Genomic DNA, 23,522 nt, shown 5'->3' on the forward strand with positions numbered 1-23,522 from the left:
TCCTGTCGCTCGCTCACTCACTCACATCCTTTACTCTCTCTCTCTCTTTCTCTCTCTCTCTCTCCTTACAGCAGTTGTATCAGATTCAGCAGGTGATGCCGGCAGGACAGGACCTGAGCCAGCCGTTGTTCATCCAGTCCACCAATCAGACGGCTGATGGACAGGTCACCACACAGGTCAGCACAGACTGAGGCTCTGGAAGCATCCTCCTGACCACCAAACCATTGACCACACCACCTGCTACCATCCATAAGGACAACACTGGCTCAAACGCCAAGGGACCTCCTAGGAGGCGTCCAAAATGGTCAAAAGTAGAGCCCAATATAGAGTGCCATTTGGGGTGTACCCTTACTCTCATTCAATACACTGGTCTATGACATGATACCGGTACTTAAAAGGAACTGTCTGACAACAATAGTTCTTAATTCAGTATACTGGGTCAGATACCAGAGGGACTGCTCTACAACTCCCTCTCATTCCCATTTAATATCGTCTCTCTCTGCCTCCGTTAGTTCCTCCAGGCACCCACTCTCACCTGATACGTTCCCCAAAAAAGCCCCCATTCATGAGAGCTACACACAGGGTATCCGAACACTGAATCCTCCAGGACCCAACTCTCCTCTGTTTTAGTGACCAGCTGTTCATCCTCAATGTCTGTAAACCCTTTATGTACAAACCTCCTCTGTATATTCTCTGTCTCTCTGTGAAGTACACCATATGGGTGGCTCTTGTGTTCTCTATGGGTACGTCCCAAGTGGCTCCCTATTCCCTATACAATGCACTCGTTTTGACCACAGTCCAAAGGGTTTCGGTCAAAAGTAGTGCTCTATATAGGGAATAGAATGCATTGGGATGCATCCTATGGAAGGCTTGGCCCTTGTTTTGTCTACAAGCCAAGAGAACATAAATCCTTTGTTTGTAATGTTTTTATGTGTAGACGTTTCAAATAATAATCTATAAAGCCATACTCTTACCTAACCCATTTATTTCACAATAAATCATTGTCAATTGTACGAGACCAGCCATGATAGGTCAATTAAGTTATGTTAGTTTCTGGCAGGTTTTTCACATTGACGAGACATTGCCATCGATGAAAGGGCTTCTAACTGTATGATTGAGTTTGAATTTTGTATGTATGACCTCCGTGTGTGTGTGTGTGAGTGTGTCATTCAATATTGTGCAGTTACTGCAGTATACTTTCCCCATGGCCCAGTGATCCTATTCACCTCTTCAGTGCCCCCCCCCCCTCTTCTCTGTTTCCTCTTCTATCCCCTCTCCGTCTCTCCATTCATTTCCACTGATCTATCATTGTTAGAGCAGGAATTGGTTAGACATTTCTGTCTCTATGCAGTCTCTTCTTTCTCCCCTTCTCTCGTTTTCTTTCTCTTTACTGTTTCCTGTATCCAGAGAGGTTTGTGGTTCTCCTGCCTCCTCTGAGGAAGCCTCCTGTATAAAAACAACTCCACTGGGAGAAAGGCCTCTTTTTATAAACTCTTATTTTGAAATCCTGTTGTAACTTGTCAACGTTAATGAGTTTTTATGATCACCCCTCTCCCTCCTCCCCTTTCTTATTTAGTAAGTTTAATTGTTATCATTGCTGTTCTTATTATTGTCTATTTGCATGTAGTTTAAACTGCCAGCATGATATGCAATAGATGGGTAGACATTCTATTTCGTAAGCAAACTTTGGGTTTGTGAGAAAATAAAATGCAAATAAAAAACATTACATGCCATATTTTTTCAGCAGAAGTTTTTCTGCATTTTTCCCCCCAACAGTATTGTTGTGATGTGTGCATAAAAAAAAGATTATGTAAGAGGATTTAAATCTATTCATAAACTATTGGTAACCACTGTGTAGTACAACAGGCACTGTTCTTTAGCAAAGCAATTTCGCACACCGTATAGCCATTTTGGGTACTTCAGATAATTACAGACATCTGTGATAATCCACGGATTTCTGTGCGGCCTTCTCACATAGAATATATCAAATAATTAAATAAGATCATTTAAAAATAACAATAGAATAACAAAGCTTTAAAATATGATCTTGAATATAAACCATCAATGGAATGGAGCCAATGGAATGGCATCAAACGCATGGCAACCATGTATTTGATGTATTTGATACCATTCCACTCATTCTGCTCCAGCCATTGCACATCTATTTGACTGAAGTCAATAATTGTAAGAGTTGCAGTGTTAATTGAAAATAATGCATTGTTGATAATTTTTTCATACATTTTGGTATTTTCTCCTGAACCATATGGTATATCCACTAGAAACTCATGGACACAGATTTAAAAAATGAATAATATATTAATATATTTGACTAATGTTGCCATAGGTTATCTGTTTATTACCAAAATGACAGAAGATTCTGGTGATTTTGTTAGATTACCAGTAGTTTAGCAACCCTAAATGTATGTGCTCTATGGCCACACAGTAGGTGTCTTAAGTTTTCACCCTCTTGAATTTCTTCACATTTTTGTTACAAATTAAAAATGGATTTGTCATTTTCTGTCAACTTTCTACGAAAAATACACTAATGTCAAAATGAAAGATGTGTTTATTTATATAAAATAAACGCTAATAAATACCTTGGTTTAGATAAGTATTCACCCCTCTGTGTCAATGCATGTTAGAAACCCCTTTCGGCAGTGATTACAGCTGTGTCTCCTTGGATAAGTCTCTTATTTGCACATGATTATTTTCCAAACTCTTTAAGCTCTGTTAAGGTGTTGGGGATGATGGCTAGACAAAACATTTTCAAGTCTTGCCATAATGTTTCAATCAGATTTATGTCAAAATTGTAACTTGGCCATTCACAAACATTCACTGTCTCTTCAAATTTATTTATATAGCCCTTCGTACATCAGCTGATATCTCAAAGTGCTGTACAGAAACCCAGCCTAAAAACCCAAACGGCAAGCAATGCAGGTGTAGAAGCACGGTGGCTAGGAAAAACTCCCTAGAAAGGCCAAAACCTAGGAAGAAACCTAGAGAGGAACCAGGCTATGTGGGGTGGCCAGTCCTCTTCTGGCTGTGCCGGGTGGAGATTATAACAGAACATGGCCAAGATGTTCAAATGTTCATAAATGACCAGCATGGTCGAATAATAATAAGGCAGAACAGTTGAAACTGGAGCAGCAGCACAGTCAGGTGGAAGTTGAAACTGGAGCAGCAACATGGCCAGGTGGACTGGGGACAGCAAGGAGTCATCATGTCAGGTAGTCCTGGGGCATGGTCCTAGGGCTCAGGTCCTCCGAGAGGGAGAAAGAAAGAGAAGGAGAGAATTAGAGAACGCACACTTAGATTCACACAGGACACCGAATAGGACAGGAGAAGTACTCCAGATATAACAAACTGACCCCAGCCCCCCAACACATAAACTACTGCAGCATAAATACTGGAGGCCGAGACAGGAGGGGTCAGGAGACCCTTCTTAGTTAACGCCTCCAGTGTAGATTGGCGTTGTTGTAGGTTACTGTCCTGCTTCAAGGTGAATTCCTCTCCCAGTTTCTGGTGTAAGCAGGCTGAAGCAGGTTTTCCTCTAGGATTTCTCCTGTGCTTGCTTAGCCATACCATGATGCAGTCACCACCATGCTGGAAAATAAGGAGTCAGTTACTCAGTGGTGTGTTGTGTTGGATTTGCCCCAAACATAAGGCTTTGCATTTAGGCCAAAAAGTGTATTCCTTTAACAAGTATTTCGGTCGTATTACTTTAGTGCCTTGTTGCATGTTTTGGACTATTTTTATTTAGTATATGTTTATTTTCACTGTCATTTAGGTAATTATTGTGGAGTCACTACAATGTAGATCCATCCTCAGTTTACTCCCATCACAGCCATTGACCTCCGTAGCTGTTTTAACTTGACCATGCTTAAAGAGATAATCAATGTCTGATTTGTTATTTTTACCTATCAACCAATCACTGCCCTTCTTTGTGAGGCTTCTGAAAAGCTTCATGGTCTTTGTAGTTGAATCTATGCTTGAATTGTAATACTTGACTGAGGGATCTTACAGATGAAGTGTTAGTCATTCAAAAAGCATTTCAACCCTTATTTCACACAGAGTGAGTCCATGTAACTTATGTGATTTGTTAAGCCACATTTGACTCCTGAATGAATTTAGACTTGCCTAAAAGAAGGTGGTGATATACAGTGACATTATGAAGTATTTTGTGTAGCTCAATGACAAAAACAAAAAAAACTATTTCAATCCCACTTTAACACAACAAAATTTGAAAGAAATCAAGAGGGTTGAATACTTATGATACCCAAAATGTATAGATTACAACACCTTGATTTATTGCCCCATATAGGTTTATAACACATTTGCACTGAACACAAATATAAATGCAACATGCACCAATTTCAAAGATTTTACTGAGTTACAGTTTACATAAGAAAATCAGGCAATTGAAATAAATTCATTAGGCACTTATCTATGGATTTCACAAGACTGGGAATACAGTTATGCATCTGTTAATCACAGATACCTTAAAAAAACAACTGGTGTGATCACGATTTGCCTCATGCATGATTGTGGCCTGTGGAATGTTGTCCCGCTCCTCTTCAATGGCTGTGCGAAGTTGCTGGCTTTTGGCAGGGACTGGAACAGGGACTGGAACACACTCTCGTACACGTTGATCCAGAGCATCCCGAACATGGGTGACATGTCTGGTGAGTATGCAGGCCATGGAAGAATTTGAACATTTTCAGCTTCCTGGAATTGTGTACAGATCCTTGTGACATGGGGCTGTGCATTATCATTCTGAAACATGAGGTGATGGCGGCGGATGAATGGCACGACAATGGGCCTCGGGATCTTGTCACAGCATCTCTGTGCATTCAAATTGCCATTGATAAAATGCAATTGTGTTCATTGTCTGTATCTTATGCCTGCCCATACCATAACCCCACCACCACCATAGGGCAATCTGTTCACAACATTGACATCAGTAAACTGCTTGCCCACACAACGCCATGCACCATGTACAGTCGAAATCGGGGTTCATCTGGGAAGAGCACACTTTTCCAGTATGCCAGTGGCCATCGAAGGTGAACATTTGCCCACTGAAGTTGGGTACATCGGCGGAACTGCAGTCAGGTCAAGACCCTGGTGAGGACGACGAGCATGCAGATGAGGTTCCCTGAGACTGTTTCTGACAGTTTGTGCAGAAATTCTTCAGTTGTGCAAACCCACAGGTACATCAGCTGTCCAGGTGGCTGGTCTCAGATGATCCCGCAGGTGAAGAAGCTGGATGTGGAGGTTCCTGGGCTGGTTTGGTTACACGTGGTCTTAGGTTTTGAGGCTGGTTGGACGTTTTGCCAAATTCTCTAAAATGACATTGGAGGCTGCTTATGGTAGAGTAATTAACATTAAATGATCTGGCACCAGCTCTGCTGGACATACTGCAGTCAGCATGTCAATTGCAAACTCCCTCAAAACTTGAGACATCTGTAGCATTGTGTTGGGTGACAAAATTGTATATTTTAGAGTGGCCTTTTTTGTCCCCTGCACTAGGTGCACCTGTGTAATGATCATGCTGTTTAATCAGCTTCTTTATATGCCACACCTGTCAGGTGGATGGATTATCTTGGCAAAGGTGAAATGCTCACTAACAGGGATGTAAACAAATTTGTACACAACATTTGAGAGAAAAGCATTTTTTTGTGCGTCTGAATAATGCCTGGGATCTTTTATTTCATCTCATAAAACATGGGACCAGCACTTTACATGTTGCTTCTACATTTTTATAACAAACACATTTTTGCAGTGCACTGCAGTAGTATTTTAGGGCAAAAGTCCATTTATCTAAGTTCCACCCCTAGAGTCCCATACTTCAAGATCAGAACAATGTAGGTCCTACTGTTTTTTCTCTCACTTCTCTACTTCTGGAATGGGCTGTTCGTTGTGAAAGGGCAAGCGGGCAACAATGGAATCACGAGTTCGTTAGTTAGTTGGCTGGAGACAGCTCAGCCCTTTAGAGATCAGACAGCATTCCTTATCCGACCTAAATCTTAAAAGGAAAAGAGGTAATTATGCTGGGACAGAAAATTAGGGAGACACATAGTTCCCTCACACCTCGAGGAATTGGTTTTGTCACACAGGCCAAAACTGCAACTTGTCAACAAAAAAGGTTGTAATATTACAGATATTTCCCTATAAGAATCAGTTATTATTACTAAGACCAGGAGTTTTCTCAGGAATATCACTTGGCCCAACCAGGCCCTATCTATGTAATGTATAAGTAGGGCCAGGAGTTATTCCTGTCTGCATGACTGACCATGAAAAACTCCTGGTTCTACTTATTACTAACCTCTTCCCCAGGTGGGCCGGCGAGTCTAATGTATGGCTAATGGAAAGATTTACTCAGCCCTATCTTTGTGGGTGGGTATTTAAAATCTGTCTTGTCTAATAACAGGGCTAGGTCTATGTTTGTCAATCAGGCTTTGAAGGGGCTAGGCTTTCTTTGGTTGGGTCAGTGAGGGTTTTAAGGGGCTAGTCTTTCTTTGGTTGGGTCAGTGAGGGTTTTAAGGGGCTAGGCCTTCTTTGGTTGGGTCAGTGAGGCTTTGAAGGGGCTAGGCTTTCTTTGGTTGGGTCGGTGAGGGTTTTAAGGGGCTAGGCCTTCTTTGGTTGGGTCAGTGAGGCTCTGAAGGGGCTAGTCCTTCTTTGGTTGGGTCAGTGAGAGTTTTAAGGGGCTAGGCCTTCTTTGGTTGGGTCAGTGAGGGTTTTAAGGGGCTAGGCCTTCTTTGGTTGGGTCAGTGAGAGTTTTAAGGCTGGACACAGTTTAGGTTATGAGACACAGGTAAACAGTGACACTATTCTGGTCTGTAAGCCTACTGGTGGATTGGGATGCGTTCCTGCACTAATCGACTTAATTGCTGAACAATAACTGCATTAATGAGTACAGACTCATGCTCACCTCCGTCTAATAAGGGGCAATGAGGACTGCGAGAAATGTTTGAGCTTAAGTCAAGCGTGAATAGGATTGTCCAACGCTATTTTTCTTTGCTGCCCCGTCCTCTTGAATCAAGGGAACCTCAGAGAGATGAATTAGGGCTGACTGCCCTGGCTCCACATTGGGGCTAAATCCTAAATGGCACCCTATTCCCTATCTAGTGCACTCCTTTTGACCAGGGCCCATAGTGCTCCCATGGTTCTCTGGTCAGAAGTTGTGTCCTATATAGGGAAGAGGATGCCATTTGGAACGCACACTGTAACTTGTGATATGGCCGCCACACCAGCTCCTCTTACCAAGTTAACCACACAGATCGTATTAAGACGAGTTGACTTTAAGTTAGATGGGTTCTGGATCATAATGTGCTCGATGGTATTTATTTTCCTTGAGGTGTGGGAGATCTGTGAGGTGATGGAGCTCATTCTGTGGTTATCCAGAGCTCAGGCATCACAGTTACAAGGCAGAAGGTCAGGGGTCAATCCATGATTGACCAACCAGGATTCAGTATGTAACAGTCTAGTATGAACATAATGTAAATACTCGATGTACATAAATTGAGGGGGATAATCTGATAATAGTTAGATTAAGCCCTGAATTATAATCTTAATCTAACTATTATCAGATTATCCCCTCAATTTGTTTCTAAGCAGTTTCTTCTGAAGACGACTTGGCCTGTTTGTAACTGGACAAACCTGTGGATCTCTGGTCAAATCAGGAGCAAAAAGACTAGACATGATGCAAGTAACTATCTTTAATCTCTTTACGCGAAATACATAGAAAGATAGTACTAAACTAGTCTTAAAAAAAAGTAAAAAATGGTCTGGGGGTGTCACTCTACAGATGGCAATTGTTTGGAGTCCAGAGTTTAAATTGGAGCTGTGACACCGACACACACACACACCTAGCTCGTGTGTGGTTAGGCCTGACTTTTTATAGTGCAGGGCTATCTAGGGACTGTGGCAGATATGCTAGGGGAGTGGAGGCAGTGATGTGAGATTTGTTTTGGAACAACCAACCTTCCTCTCACCCTCTCCTGCAGGAAAAGGAAAGCAGACTACTTCACACTGCCACAGCTGAGCCCTGCTTACTCATAGTTTATAAGAGGCAAGGGGTGGGGGGGGTGGCAGGCAAGGTACAAAAACTATTTTCACAAGTAATGAATGTGCTGGTAGTTAGCGAGGCCTCCACCCATCCGACTGTATCCTCCCAATGCAGACAGACAGACTGTTCAGTTAGTATGTTATTGTTTAAAACCATGTAATATCATGAATATAAATGTTACAACAGTGTATCACTGATAGAATCTTGAGGTTCAAGCCTGTCTGACATTTTCCATCTCTACGTGAATCTTAGAGTGGATTTAGCCAGTTCAGATGTAGGTTAAATGATAGCAGCATCTCTTCAAAGACTACTACCAAGTCTATCACAACATTAAGCAACAAACACAACAGCACACACTGTATCAACAAATACATCTGTGTTTCCCACCCTCATTTTTCCTCTGATGTAAGTGGAATCTGGGGTAGAAAGGAAACGCAAGCAGAATAATGGAATAGAAAGAGGTGAAATAAAACCAAGCAATAGTGTGGTCTGCAGAGGACAATAAGTGGCGTAAGTAAAGCTCCAAGTTGCTCAGCCGATATAAAAGGTTGGTGGGGTCCGTCGGAGCGAGAGCGAGCAGAGTTCTGCACTGTGTACTGCTGATGTGGGGGTATTTTTAAGTTCCCATAGTTTCTCAGTGCGGCTGTCGACTCCTGGAGCTCAGCTAGGCTCTTTGGGGCGTGAGTGAATAGCGGTCTGAGAGCACAGTGAAACGGGATGGAGGAGAGGAGAGCACAACCATACCAGACTGACGCCTGTCCCCTTTGACCCTGTACATTACACGTTGGCACCTGTCCCTTTTGACCCCACATGTTACATGGTGTCACCTGTCCCTTTTGACCCCTCACGTTACATGGTGTCACCTGTGCCCTTTGACCCCTCACGTCACATGGTGTCACCTGTCCCTTTTGACCCCTCACGTTACATGGTGTCACCTGTGCCCTTTGACCCCTCACGTTACATGGTGTCACCTGTGCCCTCTGACCCCTCACATTACATGGTGTCACCTGTGCCCTTTGAACCCTTACATTACATGGTGTCACCTGTGCCCTCTGACCCCTCACATTAAATGGTGTCATCTGTGCCATCTGACCCCTCACGTTACATGGTGTCACCTGTGCCCTCTGACCTCTCACGTTACATGGTGTCTCCCAAAATAACTCCATCCTGATAAAGAAGACAAGAGGACAAGGAGTGTTTCTGATTGTGTGAGTGTTGGCTTGTAATACCAAAGTGGATAGTTGTGCAGTCTGTGGTATATGTGTGTTCACAAGTCCCTCTCTGTGTATTTGTGTTGCTTTCTCAAGTGTACAGTACTGGAGTGTGAGAGAAAGAGTCCGTGTGTGTTTGGGTGTGTATGAAGTGTGTAAGTGTGTTCTTTAGTGCCACTGTGCGTGTGCGTGCGTGCGTGCGTGCGTGCGTGCGTGCGTGCGTGCGTGCGTGCGTGTGTGTGTGTGTGTGTGTGTGTGTGTGTGTGTGTGTGTGTGTGTGTGTGTGTGTGTGTGTGTGTGTGTGCGCGCGCGCGCGTGTGTGTGTGTGCGTGCGTGTGCGAGAGAGTGTCTATGCGTGCACGTGCATGTCTGTGTTAGAGAGGAAGTCAGTGCCTGCTGTTGTAACTGTGACCTTCTCTAGCTGTTGTGTCTTGTCAGAATCAAATCAAATTGATGTACATAGCCCTTCTTACATCAGCTGATACAGTGGGGCAAAAAAGTATTTAATCAGCCACCAATTGTGCAAGTTCTCCCACTTAAAAAGATGAGAGAGGCCTGTAATTTTCATCATAGGTACACTTCAACTATGACAGACAAAATGAGAAATGTTTATCTCAATACTTTGTTATATACCCTTTGTTGGCAATGACAGAGGTCAAATGTGTTCTGTAAGTCTTCACAAGGTTTTCATGCTGGTATTTTGTCCCCTTCCTCCATGCAGATCTCCTCTAGAGCAGTGATGTTTTGGGGCTGTTGCTGGGCAACCTACAAAGATTTTCTATGGGGTTGAGATCTGGAGACTGGCTAGGCCACTCCAGGACCTTGAAATGCTTCTTACGAAGCCACTCTTTATTTGCCCGGGCGGTGTGTTTGGGATCATTGTCATGCTGAAAGACCCAGCCACGTTTCATCTTCAATGCCCTTGCTGATGGAAGGAGGTTTTCACTCAAAATCTCACGATACATGACCCCATTCATTCTTTCCTTTACACGGATCAGTCGTCCTGGTCCCTTTGCAGAAAAACAGCCCCAAAGCATGATGTTTCCACCCCCATGCTTCACAGTAGGTATGGTGTTCTTTGTCCTCCAAACACAACGAGTTGAGTTTTTACCAAAAAGTTATATTTTGGTTTCATCTGACCATATGACATTCTCCCAATCTTCTTCTGGATCATCCAAATGCTCTCTAGCAAACTTCAGACGGGCCTGGACATGTATTGGCTTAAGCGGCGGACACGTCTGGCGCTGCAGGATTTGAGTCCTTGGCGGCGTAGTGTGTTACTGATGGTAGGCTTTGTTACTTTGGTCCCAGCACTCTGCAGGTCATTCACTAGGTCCCCCCGTGTGGTTCTGAGATTTTTGCTCACCGTTCTTGTGATCATTTTGACCCCACAGGGTGAGATCTTGCGTGGAGCCCCAGATTGAGGGAGATTATCAGTGGTCTTGTATGTCTTCCATTTCCTAATAATTGCTCCCACAGTTGATTTCTTCAAACCAAGCTGCTTACCTATTGCAGATTCAGTCTTCCCAGCCTGGTGCAGGTCTACAATTTTGTTTCTGGTGTCCTTTGACAGCTCTTTGGTCTTGACCATAGTGGAGTTTGGAGTGTGACTGTTTGAGGTTGTGGACAGGTGTCTTTTATACTGATAACAAGTTCAAACAGGTGCCATTAATGCAGGTAACAAGTGAAGGACAGAGGAGCCTCTTAAAGAAGAAGTTACAGGTCTGTGAGAGCCAGAAATCTTGCTTGTTTGTAGGTGACCAAATACTTATTTTCCACCATAATTTGCAAATAAATTCATAAAAAAATCCTACAATGTGATTTTCAGGATTTCTTTTCATAGTTGAAGTGTACCTATGATGAAAATTACAGGCCTCTCTCATCTTTTTAAGTGGGAGAACTTGCACAATTAGTGGCTGACTTAATACTTTTTTGCCCCACTGTATATCAAAGTGCTGTACAGAAACCCAGCCTAAAACCCCAAACAGCAAGCAATGCAGGTGTAGAAGCACGGTGGCTAGGAAAACCTCCCTAGAAAGGCCAAAACCTAGGAAGAAACCTAGAGAGGAACCAGGCTATGTGGGGTGGCCAGTCCTCTTCTGGCTGTGCCGGGTGGAGATTATAACAGAACATGGCCAAGATGTTCAAATGTTCATAAATGACCAGCATGGTCATATAATAATAAGGCAGAACAGTTGAAACTGGAGCAGCAGCATGGTCAGATGGACTGGGGACAGCAAGGAGTCATCATGTCAGGTAGTCCTGGGGCATGGTCCTAGGGCTCAGGTCCTCTGAGAGAGAGAAAAAAAGAGAGAATTAGAGAGAGCATATGTGGGGTGGCCAGTCCTCTTCTGGCTGTGCCGGATGGAGATTATAACAGAACATGGCCAAGATGTTCAAATGTTCATAAATGACCAGCATGTTCGAATAATAAGAAGGCAGAACAGTTGAAACTGGAGCAGCAGCACGGCCAGGTGGACTGGGGACAGCAAGGAGTCATCATGTCAGGTAATCCTGGGGCATGGTCCTAGGGCTCAGGTCCTCCGAGAGAGAGAAAGAAAGAGAGAAGGAGAGAATTAGAGAACGCACACTTAGATTCACACAGGACACCGAATAGGACAGGAGAAGTACTCCAGATATAACAAACTGACCCTAGCCCCCCGACACATAAACTACTGCAGCATAAATACTGGAGGCTGAGACAGGAGGGGTCAGGAGACACTGTGGACCCATCCGAGGACACCCCCAGCTAGACTATAGCGGCCTAGGAGTCAGTTCTGGTAGTGCTTGGCCCCGTCCAAGCAGGGTGGTGGGAGAAAGACGGAGGCGTGGAGGGATGGAGGAAGTAGTGATGGGGGGTGGCTGAGATGGGAGGGTTTGTGGAGGGTCCACGGGTTGCTTTTCCCTGTGAAACTTTGATGTTAATCCCCGGTGCAGGCCCAGTTCAGAGCTGTCAATCATCACCTTCTGGTGCAGGCCCAGATCAGAGCTGTCTTTCATCACCTTCTTTCCTCTCGCTTGGCTGGATTTCAGGACCCACTGCCTAGCCACCTGAAGACACACAGAGAGGGACTGCTGAGAGGGAGAGGGGGGAAAGAGAGAGCGAGTAGAGGGAGAGCGAGAGCGAGAAGTTTTGAGATAGAGAGAGAGAGGAAGGATTGTAGATTGGTCTGTTTATGATTTGCTGATGCCCTCTCCACTATGACTTTGGGGTATGAGGGTATCCCCACTTGTTGAATGTTCTGGATCTTCCTCCAGAGAGCCTCTGGGTCCATTTGCATGTCTGATTTTATTGTGGCTAAGCTTTCGGTCAAACTGGCCTTCTTCACCGGTGCAATATTTCCCTAGAGTCAGGATGGATGGAGTCTAGTGTCAAACCAAGCCAATGATGACATCCAATGATGATTTAGTCTACTAGGGTATAGTTTAGCTGTAATGTTGTGTGTGTAGGTGGTAAGGAAGTCAGGCACAGGAGAATCGAACTTGGTATAAATGGAGTCGTTTAATAGACTTGACAAAACTCCATGGTCAAAAATACAACATAAATAAAAGTGGGAAGAAGAACCCGTTGCGCACTAATATATAATACACCAACATACAAACAAACAATCTCTGACCAGGACATGAGGGGAAACAGAGGGGAAATACACAACATGTAATGAATGGGATTGGAACCAGGTGTTAAGGAAGACAAGACCAATGGAAAATGACAAATGGATCAATGATGGCTTGAAGACCGGTGACGTCGACCGCCGAGCACCGCCCGAACAAGGAGAGGCATCGACTTCGGCAGAAGTCATGACAGTACCCCCCCACGCGGCGGGGACGAGCCGGAGGACGAGGCGCAGGGCGATCTGGATGGAGACGGTGGAACTCTTGCAGCAGGGAAGGATCTAACACGTCCTCCACTGGAACCCAGCATCTCTCCTTCGGACCGTACCCCTCCCTTTCCACGAGGTACTGAAGGCCCCTCGCCCGACGTCTCGAATCCAGGATGGATCGAACGGAGTACGCCGGGGCCCCTTGATGTTCAGTTGGGGTGGAGGAACCTCCCGCACCTTAGAATCCTGGAGTGGGCCAGCCACCACTGACCTGAGGAGAGACACATGGAATGAGGGGTTAATGCGGTAATCAGGGGGAAGCTGTAACCTATAACATACCTCGTTCAGTCTCCTCAGGACTTTAAATGGCCCCACAAACTGTGGACCCAGCTTCCGGCAGGGCAACCATATTTTAATTCCAGGTTGTAAGGCAACAAAATAGGAAAAATGCCAAGGGGAGTGAATTACTTTCGCAAGCCACTGTAATACATTTTCATTGTCAATAATTCCATATGGCTAATTTCTTGATGAAGAATGTTGAAAAGCTAATTGTTTTGAAACCACAAAATCAACCAATTAGAGTTGCTAATAGTCCTATATTGAATCTACTGTCATCATATAAAATAAATGTTTTACTCAAACCTCCCACCAGTTGAGAAACGCTGCTTTAAACCATTGATGTTGGATCCATTTTCCGTGCTTGGTTTCCAGGTTGGCTTGATCTGTTTCCTCTCTCTCTCTCTTTCTCTCAATACCATAGAACTAGGATTCCCATTCTATTCCTATTGTCCCACTGTGTCATAATCAGATTTTCCATTCTATTCCTGTTGTCCCACTGTGTCATAACCATCATTCCTATTATATTCCTGTTGTCCCACTGTGTTATTCCCGTTAATTCCTATTATATTATTATTGTCCCACTGTGTCATAACCGGAATTCCTATACTATTTCTATGGTCATAACACTGTTCTGTGATCTATTGTCAGGCCACTATCTGTGCCTCACATCTGTCCCTCTTATCTGGTAACCCCTGCCCAGTGTTCATAGACAGCTCTCAGACGTTAAGCATAGATATGACTCTCTAAGGTCATTAAAGATCCTATGGCACTTATCGTAAGAGTAGGGGTATTAACCCCGGTGTCCTGGCTAAATTCCCAATTTGGCCCTCAAACATGTAACTATTCCCCAGGTCGTTGCTGTAAATGAGAACGTCTTCTCAGTCAACTTACCTGGTAACGGATAAATAAAATGTAAAAACTAAAATAGGCTACATGGCATTTTCATCGAGATTCTGTATTGGCCTACAGTGCCCATGCCTCCTTTGTCATTCATTACATAATAATTACTTGAAACAATTAATTTGGTCACCGCTGATAAAGGCATGACATAACAGTATATGTGACAACCATGTCTATCAATGTCTATCCCCCCAAAACAGCTTTGTAAAGGTCCAAATACTATGGCTTACCGTTACCCTGTAATTGTGATTTTTGCATCCTTATTTCTAAGTTGTCAGCCTCATCAAATGTATGAATGCTTAGCTCTGATATATTACAACTTGCTCGTACCACTGAGCTAGCTACACACCCAATATCACCGTGCGCAATTCCACTCTCTCTGTCACTTTATTGCGTCCAAACCCGTGTGTTCAAGCTAACCGGATGCTTTTGGTTTGCGCGTGAGAACTTCGAAGTCGTCCGTAGTGCTGTACCTCTCGTTTCTCTCTGGACCATCTGACAAGCCTGCTGCGTGTTACCCATGAGTCCTCGCTCATATAACTGAAGTTTAGAGTTGACTCTGATTTTAGCTATCCTCGAACCGTCTTCTTCGCTCCTCACCACTAGCGCACTGGAGCAGCGAGACGCACAGGAAAGGAGGCAGTTCTGTGGGCATTTTGTACAGCCGCGAACCTCAGATATACGATTAAGAAAATATTCATACCAACAGAAATCTTGAGGAAAGAGCAGAGCGATCACGAATCGAGAGTTCTTTACCTAATTTAACCGTAAGCCTATAATAAATACGGTTGTCCACTAAACTTTTGATGCTTTCAATTGCGCGCTTCAAATGTTTTCTTAATAATTTCGAGCAAAAAGCAAATTTATGATGACGACAATGCAAATTAGCGACAGTATAGGATAGGTTACAAAGTTACTGTTGCCGCTGTCAAATGATCTTGTAATCATATTATTCGATGGAACCTCACGTTAAAGGTTTAACGGTAATTGGGATTATCATATTACCAATTTAACATTTTCTTCAACTTGAATTTGACTTACCGCACATGTCAAAATGCCTTGAGCATTTTCTTTTGTGGTCGTGACTTGATTTATAGATAACTTATTTAACAAACGAAATCCGAAGTAGACCCTGACATTGGAGGAATGAAATTATGACCTAGTCCAAGTAGGCTAATTATTATTCAACGCGGACAAGTTGATCATGACTTCGATTTCAGTTGGCTAAATCTCCAACGTAGATATGGGCTCACTCTTAAATAGGTGATTTAAACTGTATTCCGTTGTATTTAATAGGCCTACTTCTATCGGTAGGCCTATATTGGCTAACCATGTTAGGGAGCCCATCAAATAACGGTGGCATTAGAATGTTGGTGCCCCCCGCAACCAACGACGAAAGGCGGGTTGAATTTGTGGCTCTTACCGCAGTTCATATGGAGAGGAGCGAACCATCGACCCCGGAGCGCGCGCACCCCTCTCACCGCACCGGGCTCCTCGGTACCCCGCTGCCGGGGCGTCCTGGACCACGGGCGACCACCTCAGCCTCCAGCAAGCGCTACAGAAAGTTTCAGAACTTCTTGTACAACGTACTGGAGAGACCACGAGGATGGGCATTCATCTACCATGCGTTCATGTAAGTAATTGTTTTTCAATACAATGAAAGCTACTAGTGTCATCGCATTTGCTGAAAGTATATTTTTACGTTGGCTTATTTTATTTACACACATTTTTATTTGTTTTTACGTCATTGTTAATGAACTTCTTTGCATTGAAACATTTAATGTTGTATCTTGAATAACGCAACAGCCAAGCTTTCCTCGGAGTAGTTTTCTAATTAGCCAGGTGGAGTCAGTGGAGTTGCTTATTTGGCAATTAACTCACACATTCGACATACAACATGGGGCCTCACACTCAATTTTTGTCCTTCAACACTCGATTAAATCACAGTTAGATATTTGCTTTCAAATTGAATTTGTCCAAAAACCAATTGTAAATTATCAGACATTTTTCAAAGTCTCTCACTAAGCATCCTCGGTAACTACAGAGACATTTGTCATTGACGTTATGGACAGGCTACCTGCCGCCCGTAGGGTTAGTCCTATGCTAACCTCAGCAGGTGGCAGGGTTGGTTAAAGGTGCTTCCCAGCCGAAACAGTTCGGTAGAGTTTGTACATTATGATGACATTTGTTACGTTTTTGTTCATTTTGAACTTTTTTTTCAACTGTTCAGGCACACATTTTTTTCTGGAGGCAAGCCGAAGTTTAGAGCTGAAGTCTACGCCCCTTCTTCAGTGCTTGAATTGAAGCATGCTGACGCCTTAACTCTTGAAGTCCCTCTGCTATTTAGGGAGAGGCAAGATCTATTTCAAAATAAGAAACCCACTTTAAATCTTAGCTTTTTAACTTGTTCATTCTGTATGTTTTTTAAACATAAAATCGATCCAAATGCCCAGATTTCTGTAGGCGGGAACCTGATCGATGTGAGAACTATCTAATTAATAAATATCTTGTCCATCTGAAACATTTTTGCAAGAATTAGAGAACATTTATTTAGTCATTTAGCACTTTTTGCTCACTGTCAGTTGACCAAAAGAATGATTTAAAATGAAGTGGTGGATGGGAATGTGGATTATGGCTGGTTCACATGGTACGCAAAATACAGCATCCCCAAGCTGTCATGTGTGTTAGAGGGACCATTGGAGGGCCAATTGTGTAAAGAAGAAAACATTTCCTCTGAACAAATGTAACTTACAGCAGCGTTTTGGTGACAGTCGAGGTAAATGATACAAAACAGAATGTAATTACCAAAATGTATGGTACTTATGTATGACCACAATATTCCACAGTATTCCTATGGTACCACAATATTCCACAGTATTCCTATGGTACCACAATATTCCACAGTATTCCTATGGTATCACAATATTCCACAGTATTCCTATGGTACCACAATATTCCACAGTATTCCTATCGTACCACAATATTCCACAGTATTCCTATGGTACCACAATATTCCACAGTATTCCTATGGTACCACAATATTCCACAGTATTCCTATGGTACCACAATATTCCACAGTATTCCTATGGTACCACAATAAACTTCTGCTAACTGTGAGTTCCGACTTCATCGCTCATTGCTTCGGGGTCCTATTGCACATATGCCCCTAAGTGTATACAATATATTGGCTACATAGCTCTATCCAATCCAATCATTTATCTCCTATTAACACTGCGAATGGAGGTTATCCACCAGCACTCTGAATCCATCACAACCCTGGCTTTCCCCCATTAAAGATCATTCTTCACTGGTGCTCAGCCAGTACTGGTGCTATCCCTATGGCATTTCTGGAGCATATCTCAGAGCTGAGAGAGAGAGGGAGAGAGAGAGGGAGAGGGAGAGAGAGAGAGGATGTTGGCAGTTCTATTGTTGTTCTTTCTCCCTCAGAGTGGTGGGCAGAGTGCTAAGTTGCTGGGCTCATGTTTCAGATGCCAGGCTGTCTGAGACTCTCACGGACTGTTCTTATGGACAGGAGAGAGGGGGTTGTCCGTCTCTCTCACTCTCTGCCCAGCACTAAGACTAAAGTCATCACACCGCTTTCCCAACTCCTGTGTTTTTAACACGCACGCACACGCACGCACGCACACACACGCGCGCATGCACATATGCATTAATCTGTTGAAGGTTGATGTGCTCTGCTCTACAACACGCATCCCTACAATTGCCTACATGTTTGTGTGTGTGTGTGTGTGTGTGTGCACTTTGGGTTGTTGGATGAACTCTCATGTAATGCCATTAGCCACACTTGTGCTTACCTGAGCACATTTCCTCCTCAATATTATTATACCCGAGCTATGCATTTCTTGTGATTAATTACAATAGTCACGTAGCATGAGAATAACTACAGTATTGCTGTGTACAGGACCAGTGCTTTATTAGAGAGCCTCATTAAGACATGGTTAATCTATCTATCATAATTGAATCGAGCCACACAGTGCTGCGTGGGGAGATAGAGTACACATCGAGTGCTAATATCCCTAGATCGTTTAATTAGGCCTGGGCTCCGAACACGGACTGGCAGCTGGTGCAGATGTGTCATTCCTAGAAAGGGAGGGTTACATGGCAGAGTTGCATGGCAGGGTCACATGGCAGAGTTATGTGGCAGAGTTGCATGGCAGGGTTATGTGGCAGGGTCACATGGCAGGGTCACATGGCAGGGTTATGTGGCAGGGTCACATGGCAGGGTTTACATGGCAGGGTTACGTGGCAGAGTTGCATGGCAGGGTTTACATGGCAGAGTTACATGGCAGAGTTGCATGGCAGGGTTATGTGGCAGGGTCACATGGCAGGGTTTACATGGCAGAGTTACGTGGCAGGGTTTACATGGCAGGGTTATGTGGCAGGGTCACATGGCAGGGTTTACATGGCAGGGTTATGTGGCAGGGTCACATGGCAGGGTCACATGTATAGGAAAAGGAAGTCAAATGGAGGCTCATCATTCAGTAGGGCGAGTTCCGTAAAGACTGATCAAAGGTCAGCTTTACTTTCTTTTCATATTTGAGATTAGAATTTGCAAGCGGGTAAGCTGATCAACTTAGACACCCGTTCAACTTGGACACCCACTTCGGCTCCTCTCTCAAGCTTCTGTCGAACAACCGCTGAACCACAGATACAGAGACACACAGCACCATTCACGGGGCTTCCCCTGGTTTCAGCACCTGGTCATACACACACGCACGTACACACACTCTTGATTCCAGACTGGTGATGTTTTGACTAGAGAACTGGCTGGGCCCTGGGTGAGGACTGAGGGAGAGACTGAACTAAAAGCTTTGTGTCCTGTGAGAACCTGGGAGAATAAGGAGAGTCATTGAAACATAGTCTCAGCCTGCGTCCCTACGGGCCCTGGTCAAAGTAGTGCTCTACATAGGGAATAGATAGAGTGCCATTTGGGATGCAGGCTGAGTCCGGGAAGTGCTGCTGCTCTTCCTGACAACGTTGTCCTAACAAATTCCTGTGCTCACCAACCTGAACCGTTGCTAAGACACACGGCCTTACGTCCGACGAGCTTTTCGTTTAAATGTTGCGGAGAAAGTTAGTGTTAAGTACCACATTTTAAAACAGGAGCTCCACTTACTTAAAATCCTGAAACCTCTTTGTTGCCCTTCAGGGGGGGGGGGGGGGGGGGGTTGTAAGAAGAGAGTGTGTGTGCATGTGATGCTACTTAGGAGCACAGGGACCTTGGTAAACAGTGTGTGCGTGGTGTCAATCCGTCAGATGCCTGGCATTCAGCTGGATCAGGTTCACGCAGCTACGTTCCACCTGACCTTTGACCCCTCACCCATTCCCACCCGCCACCCGTGCCACATATAGTTGTTTCACATGGTCTCGTCCCTGTAGCTCAGCCCTCCTACAGGGGGACCAGCAGGGTCAGGGGACTCTGTTTGTGTCCCAAAAGGCACCCTATTCCCCGTAGAGGGCACCGTAGAGGGCCCCGTAGAGGGCAAATAAGTGCCCTAAATAGGGATGAAGGTGGCGTTTGGGACGCAGACCACAGTCTAAAAGCGGGTGGCTCTATTGTTGGCGGTCGGACTGGACTGTATGTACCAGTCGGTGCCAAGCGAATGCCAGTCCACGGCCCAGACCGGAGCTGTTAGGCAACAATATCTTGATCTTTTTAGCTAGGGGCTCAGAGAGGCGGGTGGGGGGTGGTCACTCATAGACCAATGAGCACAATGTTCCCGTCCGGTGTGGGACGGGAAAAGCAGGCGAGCCAGAGACCGGACTGACCAGAGGGAGTGATTGATTAACTCCATGGAGGGTGGAGGGTGAAAATACACCAGTCATCTATTATTGATGTCTTTGTGCTAAAGGAACAGAAGGGAGAGTAGAGATGGACCAGGAGCATCAGAACAGAAGGGAGAGTAGAGATGGCCCAGGAGCATCAGAACAGAAGGGAGAGTAGAGATGGCCCAGGAGCATCAGAACAGAAGGGAGAGTAGAGATGGACCAGGAGCATCAGAACAGAAGGGAGAGTAGAGATGGACCAGGAGCATCAGAACAGAAGGGAGAGTAGAGATGGACCAGGAGCATCAGAACAGAAGGGAGTGTAGAGATGGACCAGGAGCATCAGAACAGAAGGGAGAGTAGAGATGGACCAGGAGCATCAGAACAGAAGGGAGAGTAGAGATGGACCAGGAGCATCAGAACAGAAGGGAGAGTAGAGATGGACCAGGAGCATCAGAACAGATGGGAGAGTAGAGATGGACCAGGAGCATCAGAACAGAAGGGAGAGTAGAGATGGACCAGGAGCATCAGAACAGAAGGGAGAGTAGAGATGGACCAGGAGCATCAGAACAGAAGGGAGTGTAGAGATGGACCAGGAGCATCAGAACAGAAGGGAGAGTAGAGATGGCCCAGGAGCATCAGAACAGAAGGGAGAGTAGAGATGGGCCTGGATCATCAGAAGGGAGAGTAGAGATGGACCAGGAGCATCATAACAGAAGGGAGAGTAGAGATGGACCATGAGCATCAGAACAGAAGGGATAGTAGAGATGGACCAGGAGCATCAGAACAGAAGGGAGAATAGAGATGGCCCAGGAGCATCAGAACAGAAGGGAGAGTAGAGATGGACCAGGAGCATCAGAACAGAAGGGAGAGTAGAGATGGACCAGGAGCATCAGAACAGAAGGGAGAGTAGAGATGGTCCAGGAGCAACAGAACATAAGGGAGTGTAGAGATGGACCAGGAGCATCAGAACAGAAGGGAGAGTAGAGATGGACCAGGAGCAACAGAACATAAGGGAGTGTAGAGATGGACCAGGAGCATCAGAACAGAAGGGAGAGTAGAGATGGACCAGGAGCATCAGAACAGAAGGGAGAGTAGAGATGGACCAGGAGCATCAGAACAAAAGGGAGAGTAGAGATGGACCAGGAGCATCAGAACAGAAGGGAGAGTAGAGATGGACCAGGAGCATCAGAACAGAAGGGAGTGTAGAGATGGACCAGGAGTATCAGAACAGAAGGGAGAGTAGAGATGGGCCTGAATCATCAGAACAGAAGGGAGAGTAGAGATGGACCAGGAGCATCAGAACAGAAGGGAGAGTAGAGATGGACCAGGAGCATCAGGACAGAAGGGAGGGTAGAGATGGACCAGGAGCATCAGAACAGAAGGGAGAGTAGAGTAGAGATGGACCAGGAGCAGTCAAAGGAGTTGATGATGGTGTGTGTATCGGTCTTAGTTAAACGTTTGAGAATCCTGGGCCCATATTCACAAAGCTTCTCAAAGTAGGATGGTTGATCTACACTCTTAGAAAAAAAGGGTTCCAAAAGGGTTCCTCGGCTGTACCCATAGGATAAATGCAAAACTGATTCTAGATCAGCCATCCTCTAAGACGCTTTACAAATACAGGCCCAGAGATGGTGAATGGAGGCCTAATTGAGATCAGAGAGACAGACAACAGGTTTTATGAGGTAACCAATGACATGAGCCAGCTGAGGTCAAGGCAAACTGAGGGCTTACCGTCATGGTTCTTCCGTCATGGTTGTGTGTTCGTTGTCTCTCCCTCGGAGTAGCTTCACTTCTGATGATTTGTACAAATGTTCTCTCAAATTAACCATACAGAAAACAACCATAGTCAGACACATCTAGTCATCGAGTTTTGTGAATTGCCAGGGATACACACGTACACACAGGATTTGCATGTATAAGAGAATACTTTAGTGCTTGCTGTGCTGTTGCTGCCTTTTAATAATGCATTGTTTGTGCTTTTAAAGAAATTACACAGCGATCATGAGTCCAATGGGAATATAGACCTTTTCTCTTTCCCAGTCTCTGTTTCTGTCTGTATCTCTCTCTCTCTGTCCCGCTCTGTGTCTTCGATCTCTCCATGATGGGACTGCTCCGTCCATTAGCTCTTGACTCTGAACTGGAGCTGAGGATGAGCACAGGGCCTCTGTCACTTCTCAATAGCCAATCATGACTGCTACTAGAACAAGTATTTTACCAAAACATTCAAATAAAATATTAGATAACATATCTGCTTGCAGGTTCTGATATATGTGAAAGTCAACATAGTGTCTGAACTACAGTTGTGAATTAAGGTGACCAGCTCATTTATAAATAAGTCATGCTTATTTGTATGTGTTCAGGCCCTTAATTTGGGCCTGAACACACCAGTACTGGCACTCAAAATAAATCGTGGCACATATTTCAGTCCACTTTAAGCATTGTAAATAAGCCAAGTGCTCTTAACCCACACAAACATGCTGATCTTGGGGCTTTCTCCCTCTCTGTCTCCCCACCTGTCTGGGCTCGGTTTGGTTGGACGGTCTGAGTGTCTAACTCACTGGCCACCTAACCTGTCCATTAAGTGTGTCAGCAGTACTTTGGTAACAACAATTAACGCTGTGTAATGCAGACGCTGGGAGTCAGGAAGCAAGTACAGGGGGTGAATTTCATAATACAAAAACCATGGACCAATACAAAACAAGAGTAGCATCTGGACATGAGAAACATAACTAACACTGTCTGGGGAAGAACCAAAGGGAGTGACATATATAGGAGAGGTGATCATAGAAGTGATAGGCTTGTGTAACGATAGTGCCAGGTGTGTGTAACGATAGTGCCAGGTGTGCGTAATGATAGTGCCATGTGTGTGTAATGATAGTGCCATGGGTGTGTAACGATAGTGCCAGGCGTGTGTAACGATAGTGCCATGTGTGTGTAATGATAGTGCCAGGTGTGTGAAATGATAGTGCCAGGCGTGTGTAACGATAGTGCCAGGTGTGCGTAATGATAGTGCCAGGTGTGCGTAACGATAGTGCCATGTGTGTGTAATGATAGTACCATGTGTGTGCAATGATAGTGCCATGTGTGTGTAATGATAGTGCCATGTGTGTGTAATGATAGTGCCAGGTGTGTGTAACGATAGTGCCATGTGTGTGTAACGATAGTGCCATGTGTGTGTAACGATAGTGCCATGTGTGTGTAATGATAGTGCCAGGCGTGTGTAACGATAGTGCCAGGTGTGTGTAACGATAGTTCCAGGTGTGCGTAATGATAGTGCCAGGTGTGCGTAACGATAGTGCCAGGCGTGTGTAATGATAGTGCCATGTGTATGTAACGATAGTGCCAGGCGTGCGTAACGATAGTGCCAGGCGTGCGTAACGATAGTGCCAGGCGTGC

The 23,522-nt window shown here is 44.8% G+C and overlaps 2 protein-coding genes and 1 long non-coding RNA gene across 25 annotated transcripts in view; 2 read left to right on the forward strand and 1 right to left on the reverse strand.

The window, feature by feature from the left end:
* LOC109907235 (nuclear transcription factor Y subunit gamma-like) overlaps window positions 1–1,733 on the forward strand; it is a 51,746-nt gene extending 50,013 nt beyond the window's left edge. For 17 of the 23 annotated variants that reach the window (XM_031795196.1, XM_031795200.1, XM_020505089.2 and 14 more), the window contains one exon: window positions 72–1,733. In XM_031795196.1, coding sequence (XP_031651056.1) covers window positions 72–191 — 120 coding nt within the window. In that variant the 3' untranslated portion in view covers window positions 192–1,733. The remainder of the gene's footprint in view (window positions 1–71) is intronic. The other 6 variants (XM_031795189.1, XM_031795182.1, XM_031795187.1 and 3 more) reach the window with 1 other exon arrangement.
* Window positions 1,734–12,758: 11,025 nt separating this feature from the next.
* The window catches only part of LOC116354522 (uncharacterized), a 29,243-nt gene continuing 18,479 nt past the window's right edge, over window positions 12,759–23,522 (reverse strand). The window contains exon 2 of the long non-coding RNA XR_004203858.1: window positions 12,759–13,368. This is a non-coding gene — a long non-coding RNA (uncharacterized LOC116354522). The remainder of the gene's footprint in view (window positions 13,369–23,522) is intronic.
* LOC109908485 (potassium voltage-gated channel subfamily KQT member 4) overlaps window positions 14,893–23,522 on the forward strand; it is a 123,616-nt gene continuing 114,986 nt past the window's right edge. Inside the window, exon 1 of the mRNA XM_031795202.1 lies at window positions 14,893–15,969. Coding sequence (XP_031651062.1) covers window positions 15,668–15,969 — 302 coding nt within the window. The 5' untranslated portion in view covers window positions 14,893–15,667. The remainder of the gene's footprint in view (window positions 15,970–23,522) is intronic.

This window comes from Oncorhynchus kisutch, linkage group LG17, assembly GCF_002021735.2.
Source record: "Oncorhynchus kisutch isolate 150728-3 linkage group LG17, Okis_V2, whole genome shotgun sequence".
Taxonomy (NCBI): Eukaryota; Metazoa; Chordata; class Actinopteri; order Salmoniformes; family Salmonidae; genus Oncorhynchus; species Oncorhynchus kisutch.